This window comes from Orbicella faveolata, unplaced genomic scaffold (genome assembly GCF_042242905.1).
Source record: "Orbicella faveolata isolate gen_17 unplaced genomic scaffold, um_ofav_v1 contig_12, whole genome shotgun sequence".
Lineage (NCBI taxonomy): Eukaryota > Metazoa > Cnidaria > Anthozoa > Scleractinia > Merulinidae > Orbicella > Orbicella faveolata.
In genome coordinates this window covers 23,402,501-23,428,638 of record NW_028301539.1, presented here as the reverse complement: position 1 = coordinate 23,428,638, position 26,138 = coordinate 23,402,501, and the positions used below count along the sequence as shown (strand labels likewise).

General features: G+C 39.5%; 3 protein-coding genes and 1 pseudogene across 4 annotated transcripts in view; 1 reads left to right on the top strand and 3 right to left on the bottom strand.

Annotated features, from left to right (window-relative positions):
- Positions 1 to 1,286: 1,286 nt before the first annotated feature.
- On the bottom strand, positions 1,287 to 8,480 carry LOC110041764 (cationic amino acid transporter 2-like). Its single transcript, XM_020747084.2, has 2 exons — positions 6,308 to 8,480; positions 1,287 to 3,486 (listed from the first exon to the last, which is right to left on the bottom strand). Exons 1-2 carry the CDS (start codon positions 8,013 to 8,015, stop codon positions 3,296 to 3,298), a joined length of 1,899 nt encoding a protein of 632 aa, XP_020602743.1. The 5' UTR covers positions 8,016 to 8,480; the 3' UTR covers positions 1,287 to 3,295.
- Positions 8,481 to 11,992: 3,512 nt separating this feature from the next.
- Positions 11,993 to 14,189, bottom strand: LOC110041636 (cationic amino acid transporter 2-like). Its single transcript, XM_089277177.1, has 3 exons — positions 14,059 to 14,189; positions 12,883 to 13,468; positions 11,993 to 12,496 (listed from the first exon to the last, which is right to left on the bottom strand). The coding sequence occupies exons 2-3, from the start codon at positions 13,460 to 13,462 to the stop codon at positions 12,357 to 12,359; spliced, it is 720 nt and encodes a 239-aa protein (XP_089133303.1). The 5' UTR covers positions 13,463 to 13,468; positions 14,059 to 14,189; the 3' UTR covers positions 11,993 to 12,356.
- On the bottom strand, positions 14,055 to 15,699 carry LOC110041698 (cationic amino acid transporter 4-like; annotated as a pseudogene).
- A 3,727-nt stretch (positions 15,700 to 19,426) lies between these two features.
- The window catches only part of LOC110041807 (cationic amino acid transporter 4-like), an 8,069-nt gene continuing 1,357 nt past the window's right edge, over positions 19,427 to 26,138 (top strand). Inside the window, exons 1-4 of one of the 2 annotated variants that reach the window (XM_089277057.1) lie at positions 19,427 to 19,567; positions 23,333 to 24,474; positions 25,096 to 25,672; positions 26,070 to 26,138. The exon at positions 26,070 to 26,138 is cut by the window's right edge and continues 1,357 nt beyond it. In XM_089277057.1, coding sequence (XP_089133183.1) covers positions 23,335 to 24,474; positions 25,096 to 25,672; positions 26,070 to 26,138 — 1,786 coding nt within the window. In that variant the 5' untranslated portion in view covers positions 19,427 to 19,567; positions 23,333 to 23,334. The other variant, XM_089277053.1, reaches the window with a different exon arrangement.

The following is a 26,138-nucleotide window of genomic DNA, read 5'->3' as shown; positions in this document are numbered from 1 at the left end:
GTTTCTTCCTATGAATACCTCGTAGCTTCGCTCACTGGTCTCGAAAACTCGCAAGTAGCCACGCACAATTTCACGTCCCTCTATTACAAGCCTAGCATATATTGGTAGGTTCCCGACAACCCTTGGCGCTTTGACTGGTTCTGTGGTAGTACTTTGTACGCCTTTCAAAAATTCTTAGAAGAGGAAGTAACTACAAACTAGGCTGTTCAGATTCTAAACTGCAGCGTATGAAGTGGCTAAAACGTGCCAAAACAGCGAGGTGTGAAAGCTAGATTAGAAAACCGAAAAACCTAAACGATGGAGGATTTATTTTCCTCTTGAAAACCATTTCCCGCGCAAATAATAAGCTTGTTTAAATGTAAGTTGTTTTAATGCTGCGTTGTGTGGGTACGCAAACAAAGGAATGACCTTACCCAAATCCGCCCCCATGGAAAGTATGAAGGTGCTTGTTATTTCCATGCAGCATTTGAATGCATTGAGAATACATTGAAACGACTCTACTCGCGTAACTGTGAGGTCATATTTACGGAATGACGTAGCAAAGTTCTGCCCGAGAAAATTATGCCGTACAATTGCGCGCGCAGGCGGTAAAAACGTAAACAAGGCTATTTGAGCTACGACAAGTTGACATATCGCAGGATGTAAAAAAACTGCCCCAAATCTTCTGATTAGCAGTTGCGAATATTTGAGCCACTCATTTTTAGTTCACTCAACTAAATCCATCGAGCACAACTTTCATTACAGTCATTGTTATAACCAATAGGCCACTTTCGATACATTAAAATTCAGCTTGATAGTGAGGCCATGAGGACAAACGAAAAGAAAGAAATGAATAAACATGGTGCCCTCGAAGCCGCGCTGCAAAGCTGAACTAGTTTAATATACCGAAAACGGTCTATTCGAGCAAGCGACTTGGTAAAATTGAGGAGGTTTATCTCCGGTGACTTTTCAAGCTATTCTCACATTTAATTGACTATTCAAAGCTAGTTTTCAAATGAAACTTTTACTTTTTGAGGAAATTGTAATGGTTCTGATTAATTGGTAACAGAGCATCGTGTCCTCTAATTCTGTCTGTGATCATAAGGGTGATTAACAAATCGGACTCTCGCTTCGAAGTCGTCCGATTTTGTTAATCACCCTTATGATCACAGACCCAATTGGACTCCTCCACGCGATATCGCGGGTCGACAAATATAAAATACCCAGCTAGTATTTTAATTGCTGTGTGTTGATGAGCGGGAAGAATTTGTAAGTTGACGCTGTAGAAAGGCAAAACAAACGTTAAATTGAATCATTTATTTTTAGTTTATTGATCCTCAATGCGTGAAATAGTTTGAACGCTACCTTGACACGCTTCAACAGAGCTGTACCACTCTTAAAGTAGTAGTTGGCCGATTACTGGCGTTGAAATTTTAAAATTGTTTTAAAATTTACCTTTATTGACGTTGATGTCGCCATTTTGTTTTTGAGATACCGTCACGTCGTGTTGCGTTTGCAACAAAAGTAACTTTCTCATTGGAAACACGTGTAGTTGGGACTTTAAATTTTAACTTACACTTTTCGATAGATTTGCGTATGGAATATCAGCAATCCCTCTAAGGAGCCCCCACACCACCAAGAGACTTACCCTTAAACACAGTGAATGGTAAGTGAGAATGAAAACAAAATGGCGACATTGCACGGAACATCTTATTGGATATTTTTATTCTAAATTTTCCCTTCAATTAGGAGGTTTAATTGGTGTCATCGAATGACTTTTTCGACATTTCAAAGGGCCAATAATGTTAACCCAACATAAATTTGATTTACCAAGTCCCAACTATGTACCCTAAATGCAATTCCGCCCAGGACCAGCTGAGACAAGTATATAAAATACCTTGGTACCAGAGGTTCTTCTGGAACAGTCGGCCGAAACGGACAAAGGATATGAGCATGAGAAAAGCCTGTGGTATCCAAGCTAAGTCTTTAAAGATACACATCTAGTTCACAGCCACGACAATTAAATTCTATGTACAAAGACGGCAAAGGAATAATGTCGAAATCGAAAAATATATGCTTTTTGTTTTGCAATTTAAATTAAAAAATAATACCTTTTTTGATCAGATCCGTTTGAATCGTTTACCCAAAACAAAAACCCGCGCGCTTATTAATTCGAACAGTTAGCTAATTTTCAAATTAAACCTGGTTTTTCTCTGATCTTGACATTAAACAATGCTGACCATGGAAAAGTTTCAATGGTAACACTACTACAGTCTTCGAAGCGTGTCAATTTAAAAACTCTCGATCTTGTTTTCTGTTTCCTTTTCTAGGCTTTCACGTGTTTCGTCTTTTATGTTGTTCTAAGGTAAGCATGAAACCGTATTCCGAATTATGTATTTAACTACAACAAAAATAACCATGACACTCTGAAAGTGTTCCCCATTAAACACTATTAGTATAAATCTACTAGCGTTCTATCACGAATGCCGTTCTCTGATTGGCTATGCTACTCACTATCTATTCTTATGATAGATAGTGAGTAGCGTAGCAGCGTGCGGTTCTAAACAAAATGGCGGCCGCTTCTTCGCGATTTCGAAGTGTCCGTGAAGAGGATTTAGATTAAGTTTTAAACTACCAGTAGATTTATACCAAAACAATTAGATCATTCGCTCTCGATTTCTATGCGTAGTAGAAATCTCGAGCTCATAATCTAATTATTAAAATTAGTTTAAACTAACGAAAAGCTTTTGTGTCCGAGCATAACCAGTAACTTTTAGATAACTTCCTGAGTAAAGTTCATAAATTCAAACTCAATGATAACAATTGAAAAATAAATAATATCAAACCCTGGGAATTGCTTTGCTACTATGGGTAGCCGAAGACCAAAACATTTACAGATTACAATACATTTGCGGCAAATTCGCCTCAAATTAGAATAATTTTCTGGAACTTTCCTCATAATTTGAAACTGAACTTAACATTTGAGAACGTGATCCCAGAATTGTTATTTACAATTAAACATTCATTCTTCAGAAGTCCATATCTCACATCAGATGCAAAACCGTTGAGACGAGTTATATAGAGAGAGGATTTTATATATTTTAAAAGAACAAAGTAATAAATGATAAAAAAAAGACTTTCCTCTATCATTCTTTCTAAAGTTAAAAATTTTGATGGTTGCGGATCTCAGACCATGTTTTTGCGGGGGGGTTAAAATCGCGTCAAACCACACGTGTTTCCAATTGGGTTTTTTGCATCTGACTGTAGAGTTATAGACTTTGCGATTTTAATATCAATAATATAATTTTCACTGTTCCTAACTAGGTTCACTGAAGCTTGCTTCTAAAGGTACTTTGTCGTCTGTTGCTCCGTGACTGGGTTGAACTGTTTGCACGTCTTGCTCAAAGTCCGGTGTTCCTTGTAGAATGAAATCATTGTCGTTGTTGTCTTGTTTTGGATTTCCTTCCACGCTGTTTCTAATTCCATAACCAAAGTAGATAACAAACCCTACGAGACAAACAGAGTATAAGGAAATGTGTGCAGTTCAGTTAATTCCAATACATCACGCTACACTCGACTCCAAGGGGAACTAACGATATAAATTGAAACTAAACGAATAAATCTGATATTCACAGTCAATATATTTTTTTATTTCCATTGGTTCAAATTAACCGCTAATTTTAAGTTATAGGTAGACAATGACCATAGTTAAAAATGTTAGATATTAAGAAAAAAGATCGAAAGAAAAGTTGACAAACAACGTTTAAGTTGTTTGTTATCAATTGTGTAAGTTTCTGAATCACATTTAGCGTTAATCCTAGGGAGGGCTTAACCGTTCAAAACAGGATTGAGCGAAGGGATAAATCCAAACTGGTATAGCAGCAGAACTCTCCTTTCCTTGTTTAGAAGGACAATTTCACTGTCGAGCCTTTAAGGATCAAAATGAACCTTCCTCATTTCGCGTACATTTTAATGCCGCGCAAGAAATAATGCTTCTTTTCCCGATCATCAAGTTCTGCCGTGTTCGATTCTTTTTGGTAATTTATGTACTTATGTATTGTATTTTATGTATTTATGTTGTGTTTCATTGGTACTAAACGATATGTTCTTTTCTTTTCCTTTATTTTTTTCTCTTCTTTGGATATCTGGGAAATTAAGCAATAAAAATGTTTATCTGTGTCTCAAACGAATTCATTGTATATCAATTCTTTCAGTGACGGCTGATTTGTTAGGATGGGAATGCAGAAGGTAGTTGAAGACAAACCGTCGGATATTGGACAGCACATTTACAGAAGATTTACAGTTTTGAATTCAAACCTTTGTATTCTTCAAATACTTTACACAATTCTATTTATTTTAGAACAAAGTGCAAAATCGTGTGAACCGAGATGAATTATTTACGCTCTTTTAATCTTAGCGCTAGTCTTCAAAATAGAAATGCGTCACGAAAAGATATTAAAGCTTTACCAGTTTCACAGTTCAAAAAAGAAAAAAAAAACAATGGCAGATAAAAGAGAGACCTTAAAAATAGATTCAAAAGTATATTATGTTAAAAGTAGCTGTCGACGAGCGAGAAACACGCACGCAAGGACGCGCGAGTCAACCTCGCACGACGGTCATATTTGCATGATGACATGATTTAAATAACCCGAAACACCTGTCGGCTGCGCTTTAAAAAAATACACAAATAATAAAATAAAATATATCATCATGCAGCAAATCGGAGAGGGCAATGCGAGCCCTAAAGTTCTAACTGGACCACGACTGACGAATGAAGAAACAACAGGATTGCTCGAAGCACTGATAATGAGTCATAAAGTCGTCTTCACCCAAAATTATAAAATGTAATTCCTTATTTCGGTTTGTATGTTTAGAATACCAGAAAACAATTTCTGTTGACTAACCGAACTGTTGCATGTAAGATGTCTCGGACGAGCGATGAATTTTAGATGTAATTGGCGCCGTTGAGAATGCTTTTACGCGGCGAATCCCACAGAGAGATAATATAAAGCTATTGTCGTTGACCAACTAGCAAATTTCAACTTCCCGTAATTTCAATGGAAATGCGTCAAATACGGGGGAGGATCAAAAAGTGTAAAGCAGCTGAACTTGAAATGATATTAATACTTTGACGTGATGTAGTCAGCTTTCTTCAGTTCGAAAATTTAAAAGCTAACCATTACGAACTTTACTCTCTAAGTGCGAAGAAGTTTTAAATTTTTACCTTGTTCTGATAAACGCATATCTAAAGAAAGCTCAAATGGTATTTAGGGAAAAATAGATTTGTGCTAATGGTATAGAGCCCGGAAAGATGTCAGACAGAAACAAAATGTAATTTAACTGCTTAATTTCATACTGAATACTGCCAGTGTATAAATGCTAATTTTCTGAACCTCTTTGTGGGTCACTGAACAAAACAAGAAAACCCGGCTGTGGATCATTTGTAAAGTGTAATTATTCCTATGTTGAGCTAAATACATGCACAAAAGAAAACATTTTAGCCCAAGGCGACTGAGAAAGAAATTAACTTCAATCCCAGCAAAGTCCATTTAAAATAAAAGTTTAGCATGAACGATAAAAACTTTTCGAGATAATAAAAGGGTAAAAATGTTTAGGAGAGTGGAGTCAAATATATTCTCAACGGAGGTGAATGTTTTTTTTTCCTCATTCCAAACAGCAGGATTAAAATACTTCAAGATCTCGTAACATTTATTTTCAAACGTTGGATTCTTACTTTGAAAATATAAGAAATGAAAAAAGCCAATACATTTATGTAATAAGCTAGGATATTTTCTATCACCAAAATAATTTTTTGGTATTCAAATTTGCATTTCAATCATTGTCTTCGCAATAGTTGTCGTTTGAGCAAGAGAGTTAGGATGGGAACCGCAAACGTAGATGTGAAAAAAAATAGGAAACCTTGTTATATTTGATATTCTCGCGTTGTTTCATAAAAATCGACGTTTAGAGATCGGTAGAACAAGAAAAAATATACTTATTGAGAAGATCGCATTTATCGTATTCAAATCAATTTAAAAACAGCTTAAAGTTAACAACAAATTCTCTCTGCCTTCTGTTGCCGCATTTGATATCGTTCTAGAAAAGTGGCAAATACTCGCGAGAAAAGTAACAGAATAATTTATATTGAGGCAGAAATCAAAGCTGAAGCCTGTCCAAAGGAAAACAAATGAAAAAGGGAAAATAAACATTATTCTGTGGAGGGCGTGAAACAGAGAAAAGAGCAAACAACATTTCTTCAAAATAACGATATTAATTTCTAAAAAAAAAATAATAAAACCATTTGTTATCAAAAGTAAGAAATTCTTACCTAGAACCATCCAAACACTGAATCGTACCCATGTCCATACGGACAACTTGAGGAGTAGGAACAAATTCACCACCACGCTGGCGATGGGAAGCACTGGTACACAGGGAACCTTGAAAGGAAATTTAGCATTGTTTTTGGGTTGTAGCTGCATCACCACCACGCCAAAAATAATAAGAATGCCAAGAAAACAGGCTGTGAAGATTGCCCAAGCCTTATGGTCACCTAACGCTCCCCATCCTGCTATCAGAAGCGCACAGAAGCCGGATAGTGCCACAACCAGCAGGGAGATGGCAGCCGTGGCGATCTGACTTGTGGTGGTGGTTGGTTCTTCCTTGTATTTGTTTTCCTGTTCCTTATCGTCTGTTACGCTTTCTAAAGGCTTATAATCGGGGCCTTTCGACTCCGGTAGCATCTTCTTGCAGCACATGACCTTGTAACTTTGTACCGAGCTCGGAGTATCCTCGTCGAACTCGACGTCTTGAACACCAGGCTGGAACCTCAACACGAGCACTGAAATGGAGACGAGGGTGTAGGCAAGTAACGTGCCGATCGACAGCATCTCAACCAGTTGCTTTAGGTCTAGCAGTAGCGCCAGAATAGCCGACAGTACTCCTGCAAAGGCCACCGAGATCAGAGGGACGTTAGTGCGCTGATAGATTTTGGCAAAAAACTTGAAGAGAAGACCATCACTGGCCATGGAATACATGATCCTTGGGACTGCGAAGATACCACTCATGAGCGAGCCTGCCAAAGCGCAGAGCCCTCCAATTGCAATGATATACTTGGCTGCGGGGACACCGGCGGCCTTGAAAGCCTCTGGTAAAGGAGCGAACTTGTCGAGCTTGTCGTAGGACACCATCAGTGTCAGAATGGTTGCCACACCGAAGTAGGCAAGGAAGCTGATGACGAGACACAACATGATGGACAGAGGGATGGCGCGTTTGGGATTGATGGTTTCTTCACTGGCCGTTGCTATCACATCGAAGCCAACGAAGCAGTAGAAACAGCTTGCAGCACCGGCTAGTACCCCGGACACACCAAATGGAAGGAACTGATTTCTGCCAGCCCAGTTACTGGGGTCGACATGGAACAAACCAACGGCCAAAACGAACAGGATCACAAGCATGTTTACCGCGGTCACACATTTGTTGAACACAGCTGAGTGTTTAGCGCCACTGGCGACGATCATGGACACCGCGAGAACGAGAACAAAAGCCAGAAAGTCTGGATACGAACCCAAGCCAGATGCATTAAACTCTCCAATGTTGTTGACGAAGAACTTTCGAATCACCCCCCCGGCAATGGAGTCGATGTACTCGCTACTTGCGCGGCCAAGCGAAGCTGTTCCAATCACGTATTCTAGAATCATGTTCCAGCCGATTATGAAAGCCCATATTTCACCTAAAGAGGAGTAGGTGTAAACATAGGCTGAACCAGCTTTGACTATTCGGCAGCCGAATTCTGCGTAACAAATCCCTGAAAGGAACGCTGCCACGGCAGCAACGAAGAACGACAACACAATGGCTGGCCCGGCAACATCTCTGGCTATCTGACCGGTAACAACGTACAAACCCGCTCCCACGGTCGCTCCAACCCCGATGGAAGTTAAATCAAAGACGTCGAGGCATCGGCGAAGCTGGGAGTTAGAAAGATCGTTGTCTATCTCTCTCCGTCGTGTGAGAAGACGAAGAAACCGCACAAGACTCATGGTTCTGAAGAGTGTAAAACGAGTCTTCTCAGTCACCGTCTCAGTGGGATTTCTGTCTTCAATATGGCTAATTGATGAAGGTTTACAAACCTCCCTTCGCTTTAAAACGTCTCTAAATGAGTGTCATAATTAAATTCGCTCCCCTTTAGTTTATGGATCAGCCTTCTCTCGTTGCAACGCGACAAGGAAATGTAACCGTGGAAGAAACGTTGAATTCGATCTTCCGTTGAAGAGCTTCGCGTGGTAACTTAAAACTGAGAAATTAGAAAATCGAATCAGAATTTTAATTGACAGACGATATTCCGAATTGTTGATGAATATTTGCATGACAGTGATGTGTGACGTACAAAAGCAGATGGTCTTTGTCCAATTGTTGTTGAGTTGCAGGGTTCGCGCTCTTCAATAACAATACAGACCCAACGGAAAATTTGCATCCTGTATCTTAGCTGAATCGAATAAAGCCCTTCTTTAAATACCACACTTCATTTCCTATCCAAAAAAAAGCACTTTGTAAACTGGCAAAGGAGTTCAGGTCGAAGAAAATACTGGCAGTACTTTGTTTCCCCTTACCCTTCTTTCCGATATTTCCCTGCGAAGACCCCCGTTGTGAGCTGTATACGGCATACACTGGGTCAGCCGCTTTCCCGCGAAATATTCTAAACTGATTGTACGTACGAACTCTGCTACAAAACGGCTTTGTTTAGACTGTTTTTTTTTACAACGAAGGAACCAAGTTAGGCTTCCTGTTTGGTAAATTAGGTCGTTGTCGCCTCAGGGAGGGTTTTGAAATGTAAATGATGTTTCGAATTATTTCAGTGATAACTTTTTCTTTCGCCGGACTTTTTTTGGCTCAAGCTTCGCTGTAAAACAATTTGATACTGTTGACAATGCTCTCAATACTGACAAGGGCTACCTTAACTCTTCCATTAAAAAATTCGAACGTGTTTTACAACCAAAATATTGTTATTATTAATATCGTTGTTATTTTTAGTTCACCTGAAGAATAATCCGTCAAAATATTTTGGAAAACGATAGACCTGTCGTTGAATAACGTTATCTGGAAAGTAATCATGAAAGTTTTATTTTTGCTGTGAATTCATAACTTGATCTTGCAAACTGACAGGTTTGAATGACTTTGAATTCAAGTACTTGCGTAATCCCGACACGTCACGTCAAGAGAACATCTCTTGGTTACGTTTAATATTTCTATTTTTAGTCATAGTTTTTTTATCCCTTGCATTTTAAAAAGATGTATTAACACTCACTCATCCTCTTCGCCCCTTCGTGAGTGGCGCATAAGGCCACAAATAAAGATGTATTAAAGCGGCCTGTAAAGAGAGTCTTTAGCAAGGGCCAACTTGCCTGAAGTGACAACTGACGGTAACTGTTTTCAAGTTGACGTTAAGACAACTAGTCCTGATCTTCAATTCCTTGTCCACGCGTGGAATGAGAACTAAAACAGCCCAAATCGGTTAGTTCTCAACTTCCTGCCAACTAGTTGTACGCATCAGTGCTTTCTAGTTTCTCTGGCGTTTTTCGAATTCTTGCGCGATATATGAAGAAAACCATGGAGTAGGCTTGCAGTTTATATTTTACATGTATTACAATGATATGAGAGCAAACGACATTTTCCCTCAAATTAGATCGACCACTTCACAATTAATTTCAACATAAGCCTGCATATACCCGCGAGGGCGGTCACGACCTTCCTTCCTGCTTGGCATATTGGGCGGCTGTTTACACGCACCGGTAACCAAATGTTCTCTGAATAATGTTTTTGCAATCCGCGCTCAAGTTCTTAATTTGGAAGACTTTAAACTCAGCAATGGCTGATATGTTTGTAGTTTCCCATCGCTTTCTCTCTCGTAAAAGAGGGTCATTCGGTCGATTTAAAAAAGTGGTAAATAATAAAATGAAGAGGGCAAAAGAAATATTGAGAATTGACAAATACGTACTTCCAAGAGGGCTTAACACAAGACAAACTAACAGCAGGATCCTGCTAACAGTAACAGTTAAGTAATGAGTAAATTCTTTCCCGTGAATCGTGGCCGCTGGATTGGCATAGTTACCTTAGGCCCCGTTCACACAACTCCGGAGAAATTTGAAAACGCAGCTTTATTTCTACGGTTAGGCCTACCGCCCACACTAGTCCGTCACGAAAACGGAGCTTTTCAAAAACGCTCTTCAAACCGGAGGAATTTGAAAACGCCGCGGCCGGCTTTACGTTTTTATAGTTTGGACGGAAAATATTTAATTTTGAAAACGTACGGAGCTTTTCAAAACGATGACATTACGATAATAATGGGATTTCACTGACCGAGTTTCCCTCGAACACAAATCCAAAATGATACTGGTGTTTGTTGCGTTTTTCAAATTTCTCCGGCGTAGTGTGGACGGAAAACATTTGATGCGTTTTCAGATAGTGTGGAAAGGACCCTAATATGACCAACCGTGCACTAAATGAAGTGGTTCTATAAAATATTTCAAATTGAAACCGCTTACATTCCGCTGCAGTTGAGCTGCTCATTCATTTACAGATGCTGATTTTGTCAGAGGAGAGTAAGAAAAATAAAATTAATTCGAGGCGAGGGGGAAATCAGCATTATTCCTGCGCGTCATTAGCATCACGATATTTGGCGGTCTTCAATAATTCAATAATATTGTTTTAATAATATCATTCGATTAGAAAGCTTGTTAAAATAAGGCGTGCTTTTGCAAGTTTTTATTTTGTCTTAAGTTTGACGAGCAGTAGAAAGTTATTCTGATGTTGTGGTCACTGAACCAGTCAATCTCGAAAGGAGGGGAAAAATAAATTGAATGAAGGCTTAAGATGACGATATGATAAAATTTTTATATATATCCTTTATATATGTTTGTTTAAGTGATGCTAAAAATTACAGTCAAGTGTTTTGCATGCGGCAGGGACACAGTTTCAATATCATTTGAATGAAGAATTCTCACATGTGGACAAATATTGTGCCTATTCTGCATCAGTGATTTCTGCGGTCGAAAATTTTCCTCTTTTTTTTTTGTTTTCACGCAGAGCGTGGATTACGAGAATCATTGCGAACACCTCAAGTATTACCAGTGCCGTAAATGCCCCCCCCCCCCCCCGGGGGAAGGGTACTCCCAGAAAAATTGGGCTGGGGTGTGCAGCCCGCTTCCCAAAACCCTCACCCTATTTAAGACCAAAATCTGTTATTTTACCCACCCCATTTATTGATGACCTGAACAAAATTTTGATGCCCCATTTAAGACCTAACCCTTAAATTCCTATTTCAGACCGCCTTAGAATCAGTTCCCTGATTCAGACCGACGGTTAAAGGCACTGTGAAGGGCCTTTGTTGATGGTCTTATCAGCAATGATGAAAAAGTAGCTACTTCTAAAATGCATACCAAATCCCAAACTAGAGTTCAAAAGCCATACCCTATTCGAGACGAAAATGGCCAAAATCGATACCCTATTTCTAACCAAAACGGCCAAAAAAGAAAACAACACCCTTTGGGGCAGCACGTGACAGTAACTAAAAACATGGCCTTTTTCAAATCGCTAGTTTTAGTTTTTCACTGATCTCCCTTGCACTGAATGAAAGCTACAAATAGCCGGGTCTTAGCACTTAGGCTCCCCGTTCAAACGGCCAAATCTGAACGGTAAATTCTGTTCGCTGGAATATCATGATGGTTTAGCAGTTTAGTTTAGTACGCTTAATAATATTTGGTCAACGAAAGGCTGCAGCGTATTGTAACTATACCACATAAATATGACCAGGCAGGTGCAGTTGACAAAGCGGTAGTTCACGAGAGTGTATGTTTTCTTTTTTTACTCTTGAGAACTAAGGTCACGTGAGATGGCATTGAGAAGAAGATGGACGCTAGTTAGATACCACTGACGATGAACCTTCTTATATGCGTTGGACCATATAGGCTTGTAATAAAAAAGAGAAGAATATATAAGCAGAGACCAATAAAACGTAGGATTATTTTTTTTAAAGGATTGATTTATTTTTTGCACAATGGACTTTTTGTGGCTACGCGAGCATGCGGCATAGTCACTTTCTTGTCCAACTTAACCGAACTATATTTGATTTTTTTTGGATATATTTTAAAATATTTGAAAATGTATGATTTGCGTATAAACTGATACAATAACTGATAATATCCACTAATATATCCACTAAGCTAACTCCATCACACTACTCGACAAAGGAAAGGATATTGCCTTCTATTCATACCGTTTCCTGAGTAAAAAAGTAGTCGAAGATATCTTCAAAAATAGCGCTTTCCCATCCAGCAGATAAGTTGGTCAATCGGATAATCACTCAGTTTAATTGTTCTAATTGTTCATTCAGCTGCCGGATACTCTTTAATCTCATTTCCAAAGTCTGGTGTCTCTGATAGAATGAACTGTGCTTCTGATCTGTCATCTGGTCTGGTGCCTTCCACACTGTGGTTGTAGCCATAGAAAAAATACACGAATAAACCTAGAATAAAAACGGTAGATAAATGACGTGGCTAATACCAGAGCCAATAAAATTAAACATAGGATGACACACGAATCCATGGATTGCACGCATTCCGTAGGATATTTTACTTAAAGTTACCGTATACATTTATAGCCGTGTCTCACGTCCAAGCGATTTAGGGCGTCGGGTTTAAACTTTAGATACCTAAACCCCTATGTCAAATTAAAGCTTATAGAGCTGGCTATCCCATTATACCAAGAAGGTTGAAATAAAATGAATTGTCGAATTTTTTACGACCTGTAAATGCGAAGAAAAATGAAAACAATGACATAAGCAAGATTCTCTGCATAAACATATAGTTATGCGTGGTCAAGACAACTTTAAAATGGAAGATTAGTTCTTACCTAAAGCCATCCAAACACTGAATCTGACGTACGTCCACTGATTCAGCGTAACCAGTAATAAGACATTGAAAAATATTGTAAGAGCAGGAATAATAGGGACTCCTGGAACCATAAATGGGAATGTGGCGGAATTTCTGGGCTGCCTGGTGATGTACATCAGAGAAACGACAATCATTAAACCAAAGATGCAGCAAAGGAGAACTGCCCAGGCCTCTCCACTAACTAAGTGTGCATTGGCACGCGTAAGGCAAACCGTGAAAGCTGTTATGGATAAAGTCAACACAAATGTGGCAAGACGAGCACGAAAGCTCGTTTCTTGGTCTGGTTGTGTTGTACCCATTGAAGAATCTTCGTCATTGTTTTGAACCTGGTGATAGTTGACCTCTGGAATGAGATCATCTTGGCCTTCGGTTTCTCCAGGACTTCCAGGACAGCAGCAGATCAATTGCAGCCATTTGTTGGTCTTTTCTTTGGTGTTATCCACGTCCGCTGTGATACTTTGAACTCTAGGTGTGTAACGTGTCACTAACACAGCGATTGCCACCATTGTGTACGCTACTAGAGTGCCAACAGACAACATTTCAACCTAAAATAAAGAGGCATACTCGTCAATCAGTTAATTGTTTTGTGTTTTGTTATCATAGTAGAGCCAGTAAACCATTGTCTTAAGTTCCCCTTCGAAGATACACTTTTACATTGAAGCAATGATAATTCATCTGGTGAAAGATCGCCCATTTATTAAAACTAATAAAAACTAGGTAAGGTAAAGGTAAAGAGTCTGGATACGATCCAGGTGGTCCATCAGGCCGGCGCTCACATCTGGCTTTTGTCGCATAAAGCGACTAGGAATGTTTCCTGCTACCCCCTGGATGGAATCCTAGTCTATCAGGGTTACTCCCAAGCATTAAACTCGTCGGTATCCATTTATACACCTGGGTAGAGGGAAGCACTTCGAGAGTCAAGGGTCTTGCCCAAGACCTCGGTCAGGGCTTGAAACCGACCACTCGATCCGGAGTCGAGCGCACTAACCATGAGGCTGCCGCGCCTTCCACAATTAAATCTAGCGCAGTGACTTGTTATATCCCATGCTATGATATATTCAGAACTTTCAATGCTTAGCAACATGTGGCCAAAAAATACAGCATTTTTCCAAGCTAGCAGATAAAAATTACTTACCACTGCTTTACGTCAAGCAGCAATGTAAGGATTGCGATCAAAATACCATTAACCAAAGTTGCACGCACTGGAACTTTCGTCTTCTCGTGCACATGCACAAACCAGTTAAATAGCAAACCATCGGAAGCCATCGACTACACAACACGTGGGCCAGCAAATGAGTTGGTCAGCAGTGTGCTCACCGTTGCGCAAAGTCCTCCAGTTGACACGACGTACTTGGCGCCGCTAAATCCACGCTGAGCAAACGACTTGGCCAAAGCGGCAAATCGACTCAGCTTATCATAAGGCATCATAAGCGTAAGAACTGTGGCAACTCCAAAATAAGCCAAGAAGCTAATCGCAAGGGTTAGCATGATAGATAATGGCACTGATCGTTTGGGATTGATAGCTTCTTCACTTGCCGTGCCTATTACATCAAATCCAACAAAGGCAAAGAAACAGCTTCCCGCAGCTGTCAGAACACCGCTTACTCCGTACGGTGCAAATTTGGATTGCCAGTTCTTTGCCTCGACAAAGTATAATCCAGCGCAGATTACGAATACTATGATAGAAATGTTGACAAAAGTCATAATCTTGTTGAAGAAAGAGGACTTTTTCGCTCCTAATGAGACAATTATTGCAATAATCAAGGCCAATGTAAAAGCCAACAAATCAGGAAAGCTTCCAAGGGCTGGAACGTTCCATGTGACGATGTAGTTCATAAAGAACTTGTATATGTAGCCTCGGGCAAAAGAGTTGACGTACTCGCTGCAGGTTCGTGCCAAGCTTGCGGCACCGATGATATATTCTAGAATAATGTTCCATCCAACAACAAAGGCCCAAAACTCTCCAACAGTTACATAGGAGTAGACATAAGCTGAACCAGCCTTGGGTATACGACAGCCGAACTCTGCATAACAAATTCCCGATAAAAGAGCGGCAATTGCTGCAATGAAGAAGGAGATAACAACAGCGGGTCCAGCAATGTCACGTGCCAACTGTCCTGTGACAACGTAGAGACCTACACCGACTACTGTGCCTACCCCTATGGAAGTCAGGTCCAGAGTTGTGAGACATCTTTTAAGGGGGCTCTCCGACAGCCAGTCTTCTGTGGGTTTTTTACGAGTTAAGTTGTTGAACACTTTGTAGTAACTGCTCATGACTGAAAAAGAAATAAAAAGCTATTAGGAGTAAAAGTTACACGTGCGCAATTAATGAAAAGAGGATAATTTTCCTGGGGGACAAATTATAATAAATCTTATCTCCATTTTTATTTGAAATACAATGTATAAATAAAGGGAGATAAAAGGAGTATCTGCCAAAGTTCAAACCGCTGACCCCTTGGCCACCTGCTGTATCTATCATCCAATCAATTGCATTAGTCGCTTCACGTGTAATATAGAAGTATGGGGTACGTAGCTTCGCCCTTTCTTAGATGGCGGCTGCATGTATATGGGATGTCTTTAGAGGTCGCCCTCCTGAACTGGAGGTCAGAGATAACTGTCTGCGTTCTATCCTTTTCAGGTCAACTAGATAGATAGAAACTTTATTAACGTGTCGATGCCTGGTAGCCTGGGAAAATTCCTTATTGACCTGGGACAAAGAATAAATAGAAGAAGAAAGAAACAATTTGAAAAAAATATTTACAGTAACACTATTTAAAATGTCTATTAATAATAATAATACTAATAATAATACTAATAATAACAATATAAAATCTAAGACTAATTTTACTAATCTAATATCCAATCATAGCTGATCTTATAATCTGATGATTCAGTATTAATCACTAAACTAGCACTGAGAACGCATTTGCACAGGGTTAGCCTCGACCTAAAGTAAAATATTCACAAATTCCAGCAAGAAGATGACCTGTGTACAGCTCTGTGTATTGTTTAATTTTCAAATTTGTGGCACCTTTCCGCCGGTAGTTGTGAATATGTTTGTCAGGTCGAGGCTACCCCTGTGCGGCGTTCTCAGTGCTTTTATTCAGCGGTCATGGCGAACTCGAAACCGGACTATTGCTTAGTTTCGAAGGTCAAGTTGTCTCAAGAAAGATAAAAATTTGTGTTTTGAAGATAATTAAACAAAAACTGAACAAAATGCCTAGTTTTAAGGTTTAAGGCGAGTTAAGGTTTAAGACAAGACTCAGCTACTATTTGTACATTTTAAGGAAGAACAAAATAAAAGGTAAGCAAACTTTTGGTGCAAAATGAACTCCATCTCTCGTACTTGATTTATGCAGAGCGCGATTGTGCGTAAAGTTGGCAATAACGACTGTGAAGTTGGTAATTGGCAATTTACAGGAAATTTAGGATAACAAGCTCATTTTTTGCAAAGCTAAAGGTATTACGAGAGACTTTGAGAACAGATATCCTATTCATCATTTGTGCGTGACAGTCAATGTCGTGTCCAAAGGACGTAGAATCGAGAGAGCTAGAGTAAAAAACCACTTGTGACACAAAGAAAGTGGTCTTTGCAAGTTACGAGCGGGTTCAGATATTCAGGTATTTCATCACGCTATTTATAGTTGATATAACTAGGTGCTGTTAGTTGAGCCACAAGCGTGCAGATAAAGGAACGGTGGTATTAACTTTTCTTCAAATGTAGGAATGGCAGGTAATTGGAAGCATCAAATAGGATCAAATGAAATAGCATTGATGGCGTAAACAACGAGCAAACTTCTCAGACATGTAAGAGGACGATTGTGAATCAGTTAAGTATCAAGAAGAACAAAATAAACTTCACTTACCTCGGCTGAAGTTCTATCCTCGGGTCGAAATTCTCTTAAAAGATGGACATTCTCACAACGTTACGAACGAGAAGCAAAGTGAAAGCGGGAAACAACGGTAAAATACCGCCATTCACTTAACACAGCTGTGGTTATGGAGATGACAAACATTCTTTGGGGTGCTGCTCATTTGTGCGTGAAATTTGAAAACGCAACAATCACCGGTAATTTGGTTTGCGGTTGAGGAAACCTCGGCCAAATCGATAATGGTAAAAGAGTAGCTTATTCTAAAAAACATTCCCAATTCAAGACTAGAGTACAAAAACTATACCCTATTTAATTGGTCAAATCGCTACCCGATTTATGACCAAAACGGCTGAAAAACCATACCCTTTGGGGCCGCACATACCTATATAGCCCATATAGGAGAGTACCCCCCCCCCCGGGGTTGTTATCACTGCTTCTTTTCTAAAGAATTTGCAGCATAACATTGTGTTCAAACAGCTTGAGCATCAGGCTCCCCCCGTCCGGATCGCTCCACTCGCGTGTGTTACTCAAAGACGAACTGGGAACATATTGAATCTATTCGCTGTATTAGTGCGAGTAACAAGCGGACAAAAACTTTATTCCGAGGTTATTTACACTGTATTGCAAACTTCTGTGCAACCATTTTAAATATCTTCTAAAAAGGAATCGTTTCTAACAACACCGAATTTCGACCAAATGTTGAAGTTCAAATGAAACACTTGAAAGTACTGGTGAAATGAAACTGATGACGAAATTTTACCTGTTTTTGCACAATTTTTCTGAACTTTGAAATATATTTTTTCGAGTTCCCATGGGAAATTGTTTCGGCCTGTTTTTTCAGGCAACTGTTTATATCTTTAGCTTTAAGAAAATGTAAAAGTTCTGTAATATATTTAAAGTTATATAATAATTAAATTAATGCGCGCGCTCTGATTGGTCAATCAGCTATGGTTTATTGTGCCAGTAAACTCACGGAAATTTCGCGTGTCTTCTGAATTATTATATAAAAGCAATAGACCACAAGTTTCTATGGTTTATAGGCTGATAAACCACTTGCCTGCTGCTCGTGATTTACGAATTATGCTCGTGTTCTTCCAACATCCCGTGTGGTTTATTAGCCTATAAACCATAAAAACTTGTGGTCTATTGCTTAATTATTCTGATACAAGGTTTTGTCCATCTGACTGAAAACTGAAATTGCTCGATTTCTTATCGCATTTCGTCTTAAACATTTATTACCTCTACGCGCTAGATTAACTTTGTACAATAGTCCTGTTCTGTCAGGCTTGATTACGCCGACATTGTTTGCGGCGACAAAAACAATGATGAATCACCTCCAACTTTTTATGATAATTACGCAAAATAATGCTGCAGGATTAATCCTCGATTTTCCCGCGCGGTCTTTAAGCCTTCAAGAACCCACGCATTAGGTTTGTTTAAGTGGCAGCCGTTACATTCAGGGCGCTATTATCATCACTGTCTTGTTGTTTTCAAAGCCACGAAGGTGACTGATTTCAATTTTGGTCTAAAGAGAAATATCAAAATCCACGAATATTTTACTCGTAGACGCCATGATTTCCGTCTCTCAGTCTGCGACGATCAATAATTTTAAAACAGAGATGTCCTTTTAACACTTACAGACTTTTAGATTGTCTTATTAGGAGTCAGGTGAGAGATTCGCAAACTTTTTTAAATATTGTCGTTGTTTTAATTACTTCTGGTAATAATAATTTGGTAATAATAGTACTAATTATTACCGTTTTAGAAATTGTAATTAATTTATTCCTAAAACTTTTTGAAAACCTCTCCACTGAGTGCAGCTTCGATTCCTTCCTAAATATTATTTTTATTGTTAAAATATGCATTTTAAATTTATTAGGAATAATGAAGCAACTGATGTAATGACTATGGGAGCCTCTATTCTTTTTTTTTTCTTTATCCGCTCAGTGCTGTATCACACTCAGCTGTTCTTATCCATGAAGAAATAAGCGCTCCATCACCACTCAAACAGTAACAACAAGCGTTATACGTCTTCTATCCGGGGGGAGGAGTACTCCCTTACATGGGCTATATGGGTATGAGCGGCCCGAAAGGGTATGGCTTTTCAGCCGTTTTGGTCATAGATAGGGTATCGATTTTAGCCATTTTGGTCTTAAATAGGATATGGTTTTTGTACTCTAGTCTTGAATTGGATATGTTGCTTAGAAGGAGCTACTTTTTCATCATTATCGATAAGACCACAAGCAAAAGCTCTTCAAAACTTATGTTTAGGGCAACTGTGTCAGCTACAACTGTCACAAACAGGATATCGAATTTTTGGGAAGCGGGCCGCACACCCCCACCAAATTTTTCCGGGAGTACTCCCCTGGGCTTCTATCAGCCTCTTCTATGCTGTCTCTTACCTGTGGCATTTTACGACACGATATCCTTCGCCAGGTTCTGACTAACCAAGACAAGAAAAAGACCTGTTAGAATAGAATGACAAGTGTATTTTGCAGATCTTGAAAATACGGGTGCAAAGATCAGAGCTACATTTGCTATGCGTCGATGCCCGCATAAATTAATTATTTCTACACGTTCTTTGTCAAAACTAATTATAAATTAACATAATTTTCCGGCGCGATTACTGAAGGCGGGAATATTAAAAACATTTGTGCTTTATTGACGTGGCTTGATTTTCTCTGGTCGAATCGACGTCGAAGGTGACATCCGGTTATTGTCCATCTACAGAAAATTCTTCTGCAGTCTTACCTGCACCAGGAGATAGCAGAGGCAAGTAATACTCTTTACATTTTCCTTAGTCTTTTATTTCATACGCAGACAATGTAACTAAATCTTATAATATTTATTTGATCTTGGACAGACTTCTGCGGTTGTCACTTCGTGTATAAATAGTATGAAAATCGCATGGCGCTTTTTGACTACTCTCATACTAGTCTCTGATGCGACGCAATTCTTGAACGAAAACTAACTGAGTTGTACTGACTCAACTGATTGATATATGGGCAGAGGTGCTTTATATGTATGTCGAGTAAGTGAGGTCGTTTATTTGGATTTTGCAGCGATCAATACAGTAAAACCGTCCAGCTGAATTAGCTTAGTCGACATTTGAGTCAACATTCGGGCCTGCTCCACCGCGGCCTTGGATCATGGTGAACGGTTGAAATAATTTAGTTCGTGGAGAAAACTGTTTATTACGTGCCTGAAACAGGCAAGGCCTTTGAACGAACGAACGAATTAACATATTATATGTAACCGCGCGGTTGTGAGCATATAAATTTGACTTTCAAATCTTTCAGCCCCTCACCTCTTACAATATAAACCCCGCCACCACTAAAGGGTATAAAATGCTCTACTTCTTCAGCATAATGTTGCAAATTAACAAGCTATCACAATGAACCTCATAATAAAACCTTGGACTTTGTTTAGTTGGTTTGTCTTTAAGAAGGCTTTCGTTTAATTCTCCTTGTGTCAACATGACCGTCCGTTGAAAAGCAAACGAAAATGCCACATGGACTAGGCCGTTACTACAGTAACATAAGCTTAATATTCTGCCGCCATCGATGATTAAAACAAATCCTTCGCTGCCTGGTTAACACTGAATACCCTCCTTCATTTTCCCTGGCAAGTATATCCATGGAAGCGCTGTACTTTTTGTCACTTTTATCGTGGAGTCGTAATCTCATGAAAGATTTGATGTTTTCCGGTTATGCACGGTGAAAAATCTTCAACGTAGACATCTTGCGGTACAAAAACGGTATTGCTCCCTCTTCGCCAGGGAAACTGAAGACCTGAGTTAAAAGCCATCAGACTGTACACACAAGTGATTCAGTACCGTTTTCAAGTTTGACCTCATCCCAATGATTCCTCCTCGGAAAGGTAGGGCCTTAAGAAAAATTACATCTTATCTCAGGGCTTTTTCATTCAGTTAGTATTACACCTCGAAACCAAGTCATGTACCATACCATATACCGACCAGTACCTTTTTCCATGTCTTCGAGGTCGTTTTACAGTTGCGCAGGAGAAGGAACCTTCGAAATGTACATCAGATGGACTAGTCAAACTTGCGCTGTGTATTTCCCTGTTTACAGGTTTTCTATTTACCGACATTAATCCTCTTTTCAAAAAACAGAATGAAAATTCTCCATATTCTCTTCTATTGCTATAGTAACAAATCATATCTCGCAGCCATCGATAAAACGACGAATCCCCCGTTCTTCGGTTACTACAGATTACTCGATCTTTCACTGAAAAACATCGCTGGATGTCTGTGGAGCTGTCCGTTTTGGCTGTAAAGACCAGCTAATGAAAGGGGATGTCCTCGATAAGTGTTGTCATCTATGCACGGCAGTAAAAACCGATTTCAATGATATCTTGTGGTGCTTTGTCTTCCTCTTGTATCGACCAAAATTCTCTTCGAAAAGGATTAGGCCTCTAAGCACGTGTGGTTGTTTCTCTTGTCCTAGCTCTCGAGGCTTGTCTTTAAGCATTTCCCGACTTAAGGAAACAAAATTTATTACTGCTAGTTATTGCCCGGGTTATTCTTTTTTAGGTAGCAGCCTGAGTGGATGCAGTACTTTCGTCCTTTTCCCACAACCCCCCTCCTCCCCGCCGAAAAAAAGTTCAGTATGTGGTATAACAGGAAAGAGAAATACATAATACTGCACCGGTAGATCTTCAATCGATCAGCAAGAAATTTATTTTTAAAACATGTTAAACTAGATTTCGGTGCTTCGTTTTTTGTCACGGTTCTCTCGACTTTTGGTTTCGCTAATTGTCTCGGGAATTCGCTCCACTTTAAGGTACAGAAAAGTTGAGAGATCGCTTGCAGTCTGGAGCAGGTCTGAGTGTATTGTGTTCTTTCCGGGCGATGTTGGTGTGCAAACCATAATTTCCATGCCACCTTCTTCAAATCCTAATACATTCATCCATGACTTTACATTGTCTCGAATTTAAAGTGTAACTAAGAAGCTACTCGAAGTACGCAATTATAGTCTAAGCCAGAATCGTACTTATCCGTTTGATCGTCAACCGGAACATCTCCGATTGGCTGGCTTAGTACATGCTTACACAGACAGTGTCAGTGCGCTAGTTGCTCCACGTTGCCGGAGCGTGATGCAGCCAGCGGATATCCGTCTAAGAACACTCGGTCTCGAGAGTGAAGTAAATTGCTCCGTTTCCTTGTATGCCCATCGTATAGATTTTGCACTTTTGTTCCATCCATTGCAATCAGTTTCTGTTAGGGTTCTCTCTTATTTTCTCGTCAGAAAAAGAAAACATAAAAAAAATGTCGGTGTATGATATCATGGAAAGAACAATACAAAAAAGGACCAGTAGATCTTCAATCGATTAGCAAAATATTTGTGCTCCCAGAGTTAAAAATATATCGCGATAAGCGCGAATGTTCTTCTATCAGAGCGGTTATTCAAAGCAATGAGCGCTTTAGTAGATTATAAACTTTGGCCTACGAATTATATGAAACACAAACAGCCGAAATCCATTGGCAAAGGAAGCTCGCCTAATGTCGCTAGGCCACTGTCAAATGAAGTCAACAACAAGTTTTGTAATCACAGGAGACTTACAAACTGTCTTTGCAAAGCTCTACTTAAAACAGTGTCGATAAATAGCTGTACTTACTTTGCACAATGACTGGATTCCGATGACTGCATGAATACTGGATTCTAGGCGTACAATTTCCAGGCGCCCAACGTGCATATATAATATTATGATATATATTACAATAATATTTGAGAACACTCGAGAAATGTAGAAAACACTTGCCTGCGGCTCGTGTTTTCTACATCCCCCTCGTGCTCTCAAATGCCCGTCGTGTTTTTATCACAATGTATTGCACGGCTTAGGCTTCTTTATTTGTTAAATAACAACAATAATAATAATAATAACAGCAACAACAACAACAACAATAATAATAACAATAATAATAATAAATTTAGTCTTATTATAGACTCCACGTTCCAATTTAATAGCATATTCTTCTATAGAGACGAAAAGAGTGTATATTCCGCTAATCTTCACATTACATGAATGAATTTTAAACAGAAATCATTTCTCAAAGTCCTGGTGAAACCGTTGGAAACTTCAGATGATGAACAGGAGACCACGTATTCATAAAAAATGAAAACTAGTGTTGACAACAAAACCGTGGAAAACGATGTAATTTTTTTTCACCACTCCGCACCACAAAGTGCACTGCAGATATGAACGTCTTAACTATTCAAAGTAACACCTGTGTAAAGAAAAGATAAGTTTTCTGGCCCACATTAATCTTTTAACCATAAAATTTTCAACTGACACTGTAAAAGTTTCTTTTACCTGAGAATATCCTAGTTAGTACGCTTTAAAATGTGCAGTCCTTAAAGAAGACCTTATACGTTATTTCTATTGCTTAAATTGAATTCTAAACATTACGATATGAAACAGTTGTGAAATTTGATTGAGCAATACTTAAAAACTTCAACATTTCCCTTTTTAAATATAGGTCACTGGTAACCATATTTTATTATTCTTTTTTACCAGCCATGAATAGCTGCTCAAAAGTGTGCAACAAATTAACACGGAAAAAGCCAACAGAGGACTGGCTGTCGGAGAGCCCCCTTAAAAGATGTCTCACAACTTTGGACCTGACTTCCATAGGGGTAGGCACAGTAGTCGGTGCAGGTCTTTACGTGGTCACAGGACAGTTGGCACGTGACATTGCTGGACCTGCTGTTGTTATCTCCTTCTTCATTGCAGCAATTGCCGCTCTTTTATCGGGAATTTGTTATGCAGAGTTCGGCTGTCGTATACCCAAGGCTGGTTCAGCTTATGTCTACTCCTATGTAACTGTTGGAGAGTTTTGGGCCTTTGTTGTTGGATGGAACATGATTCTAGAATATATCATCGGTGCCGCAAGCTTGGCACGAGCCTGCAGCGAGTACGTCAACTCTTTCGCCCAAGGCTACATATACAAGTTCTTTATGAATTACATCGTCACATGGAACGTTCCAGCCCTTGGAAGTTTTCCTGATTTGCTGGCTTTTACGTTGGCCTTGATTATTGCAATAATTGTCTCATTAGGAGCGAAAAAGTCCTCTTTCTTCAACAAGATCATGACTTTCGTGAACATTTCTGTCATAGTATTCATAATCTGCGCTGGATTATACTTTGTCGAGGCAGAGAACTGGCAATCCAAATTTGCACCGTACGGAGTAAGCGGTGTTCTGACAGCTGCAGGAAGCTGTTTCTTTGCCTTTGTTGGATTTGATGTAATAGGCACGGCAAGTGAAGAAGCTATCAATCCCAAACGATCAGTGCCATTATCTATCATGCTAACCCTTGCGATTAGCTTCTTGGCTTATTTTGGAGTTGCCACAGTTCTTACGCTTATGATGCCTTATGATAAGCTGAGTCGGTTTGCTGCTTTGGCCGAGTCGTTTGCTCAGCGTGGATTTAGCGGCGCCAAGTACGTCGTGTCAACTGGAGGACTTTGCGCAACCGTGAGCACGCTACTGACCAACTCATTTGCTGGCCCACGTGTTGTGTATTCCATGGCTTCCGATGGTTTGCTATTTAACTGGTTTGCGCATGTGCACGAGAAGACGAGAGTTCCAGTACGTGCAACTTTGGTTAATGGTATTTTGATCGCAATCCTTGCATTGCTGCTTGATGTAAAACAGTTGGTAAGTTTATTACTTGTTAGATTACATTCTTGCATCTTGGCAACCTAAGTATTTTGATCAGGTTTTGTGTCTGCTGGGAATTGGAATGTTACTTTGCCCACACCAGTTTCACTGACTTGGGTCTGACTTGGTAGTTTAAGACGGGTCTCAAGATGTTGTTATGTAACAAACTCAGAATAATAGACTTATTATCGGAATGGAAAGAAAAAACTAAAAAGGAGCGAGGTTGGTTAAAATTTGTTAAAGCTAAAAGCAGATTTTAAAGATAGCTTTTACAAATTGCGAAGTCTCAGAATACCGTGATTTTGATGTGATGTTAAGCTTTGGTGAAAACCTTTACAGGATCTTTGAGGATCTTACGCTGCGGTCTTTGAACTGCCTCTTAATATCTTTTGGGAAAAGGATATTTCAAGGATTCGTTAAAGATCTTTAAAAGATCCTCAAGTGAAGATCGCAGCAAGCATTCTCGACGATTTCCTGACTGACCCCTTCAAAGACCGTTGAAGATCTTCAAAGTGCCACCATTATATCGTGTATTTTATAGTGTTTAAACCATTGAATGGTTTCGCCAAATTTATAAGTTATTAATTTCTCGGGTTGAAATGTCTACCTCTTTTTTAGGTTGAAATGTTGTCAATTGGCACTCTAGTAGCGTACACAATGGTAGCAATCGCCGTGTTAGTTACGCGCTACACACCTGGAGTTCAAAGTGTAACAACGGACAAGGATACCAACAACGAAAAGACCGACAAATGGCTGCAATCGATCTGCTGCCGTCCTGGGGAAACTGCGGGCCAAGACGATCTCATTCCAGAGGTCAGCTATCACCAGGTTCAAAACAATGACGAAGATTCCTCAGTTGGTTCCCACCAACCAGATGAACAAACAAGCCTTCGAGTTTGTGTTGCCACATTTGTGTTGACTTTATCCATAACAGCTGTCACATTTTGTCTTACTCGTGCTAACGAACAGTTGATTCGGAGAGACCCGTGGGTAGTCCTCCTTTGCTGCATCTTTGGTTTAATGATTGTCGCTTCTTTGATGTACATCACCAGGCAGCCCAGAAATTCCGCCACATTCCCATTCATGGTTCCAGGAGTCCCTATGATTCCTGCTTTTACAATATTTTTTAACGTTTTACTGCTGTCGACGCTAAATCATTGGACTTACATCAGATTCAGTGTTTGGATGGTTTTAGGTGAGTCAGCATGTGCCTTAAACTAAGCGCTTACTCCGTGCGGTAGTCAGGTAACAAAAAGAAAGACTCGAGTCAACGAGACATCCATGGCAAAACTACCGATTTAATTTGATGTTTTATGACAGCTTGTAATAGAAAAAAAAAGGGAGGGAGATTAATGCTGAGAAATATTTTGCCAAAATCAGCCTTAAATTTTAAAGACAAGATAAACACGCCAATACGTGGGAGCTTCCTGTATAGCACAAAGCTGAAGCCCCTGAGCGACCCTGGAAGCTAAGATGCAGCATGTTGCTCGTCACCTAATTAATGCTTCTCAAAATGATGTCAATAGTCGAAGATGTTTTCTATTTCGACCCGTGTTGATTTTCGTGTGACTGAACTACTGTTTTTGTTTTAGGTTTACTTGTGTATTTTTTCTATGGCTACAGCCACAGTGTGGAAGGCGTAAAACCAGATGAAACATCAG

Bases quoted from the DNA above. Each gene is read 5' to 3' on its own strand.
- LOC110041764 (XM_020747084.2), bottom strand. From the start codon at position 8,015: ATGAGTCTTGTGCGGTTTCTTCGTCTTCTCACACGACGGAGAGAGATA. The intron at 3,487-6,307 runs GTAAGAATTTCT...TTTGTCTCGTAG, and splicing joins CAGTGTTTGGATGGTTCTAG to GGTTTGTTATCTACTTTGGT.
- LOC110041636 (XM_089277177.1), bottom strand. From the start codon at position 13,462: ATGTTGTCTGTTGGCACTCTAGTAGCGTACACAATGGTGGCAATCGCT. The intron at 12,497-12,882 runs GTAAGAACTAAT...TTTTTATTCTAG, and splicing joins CAGTGTTTGGATGGCTTTAG to GTTTATTCGTGTATTTTTTC.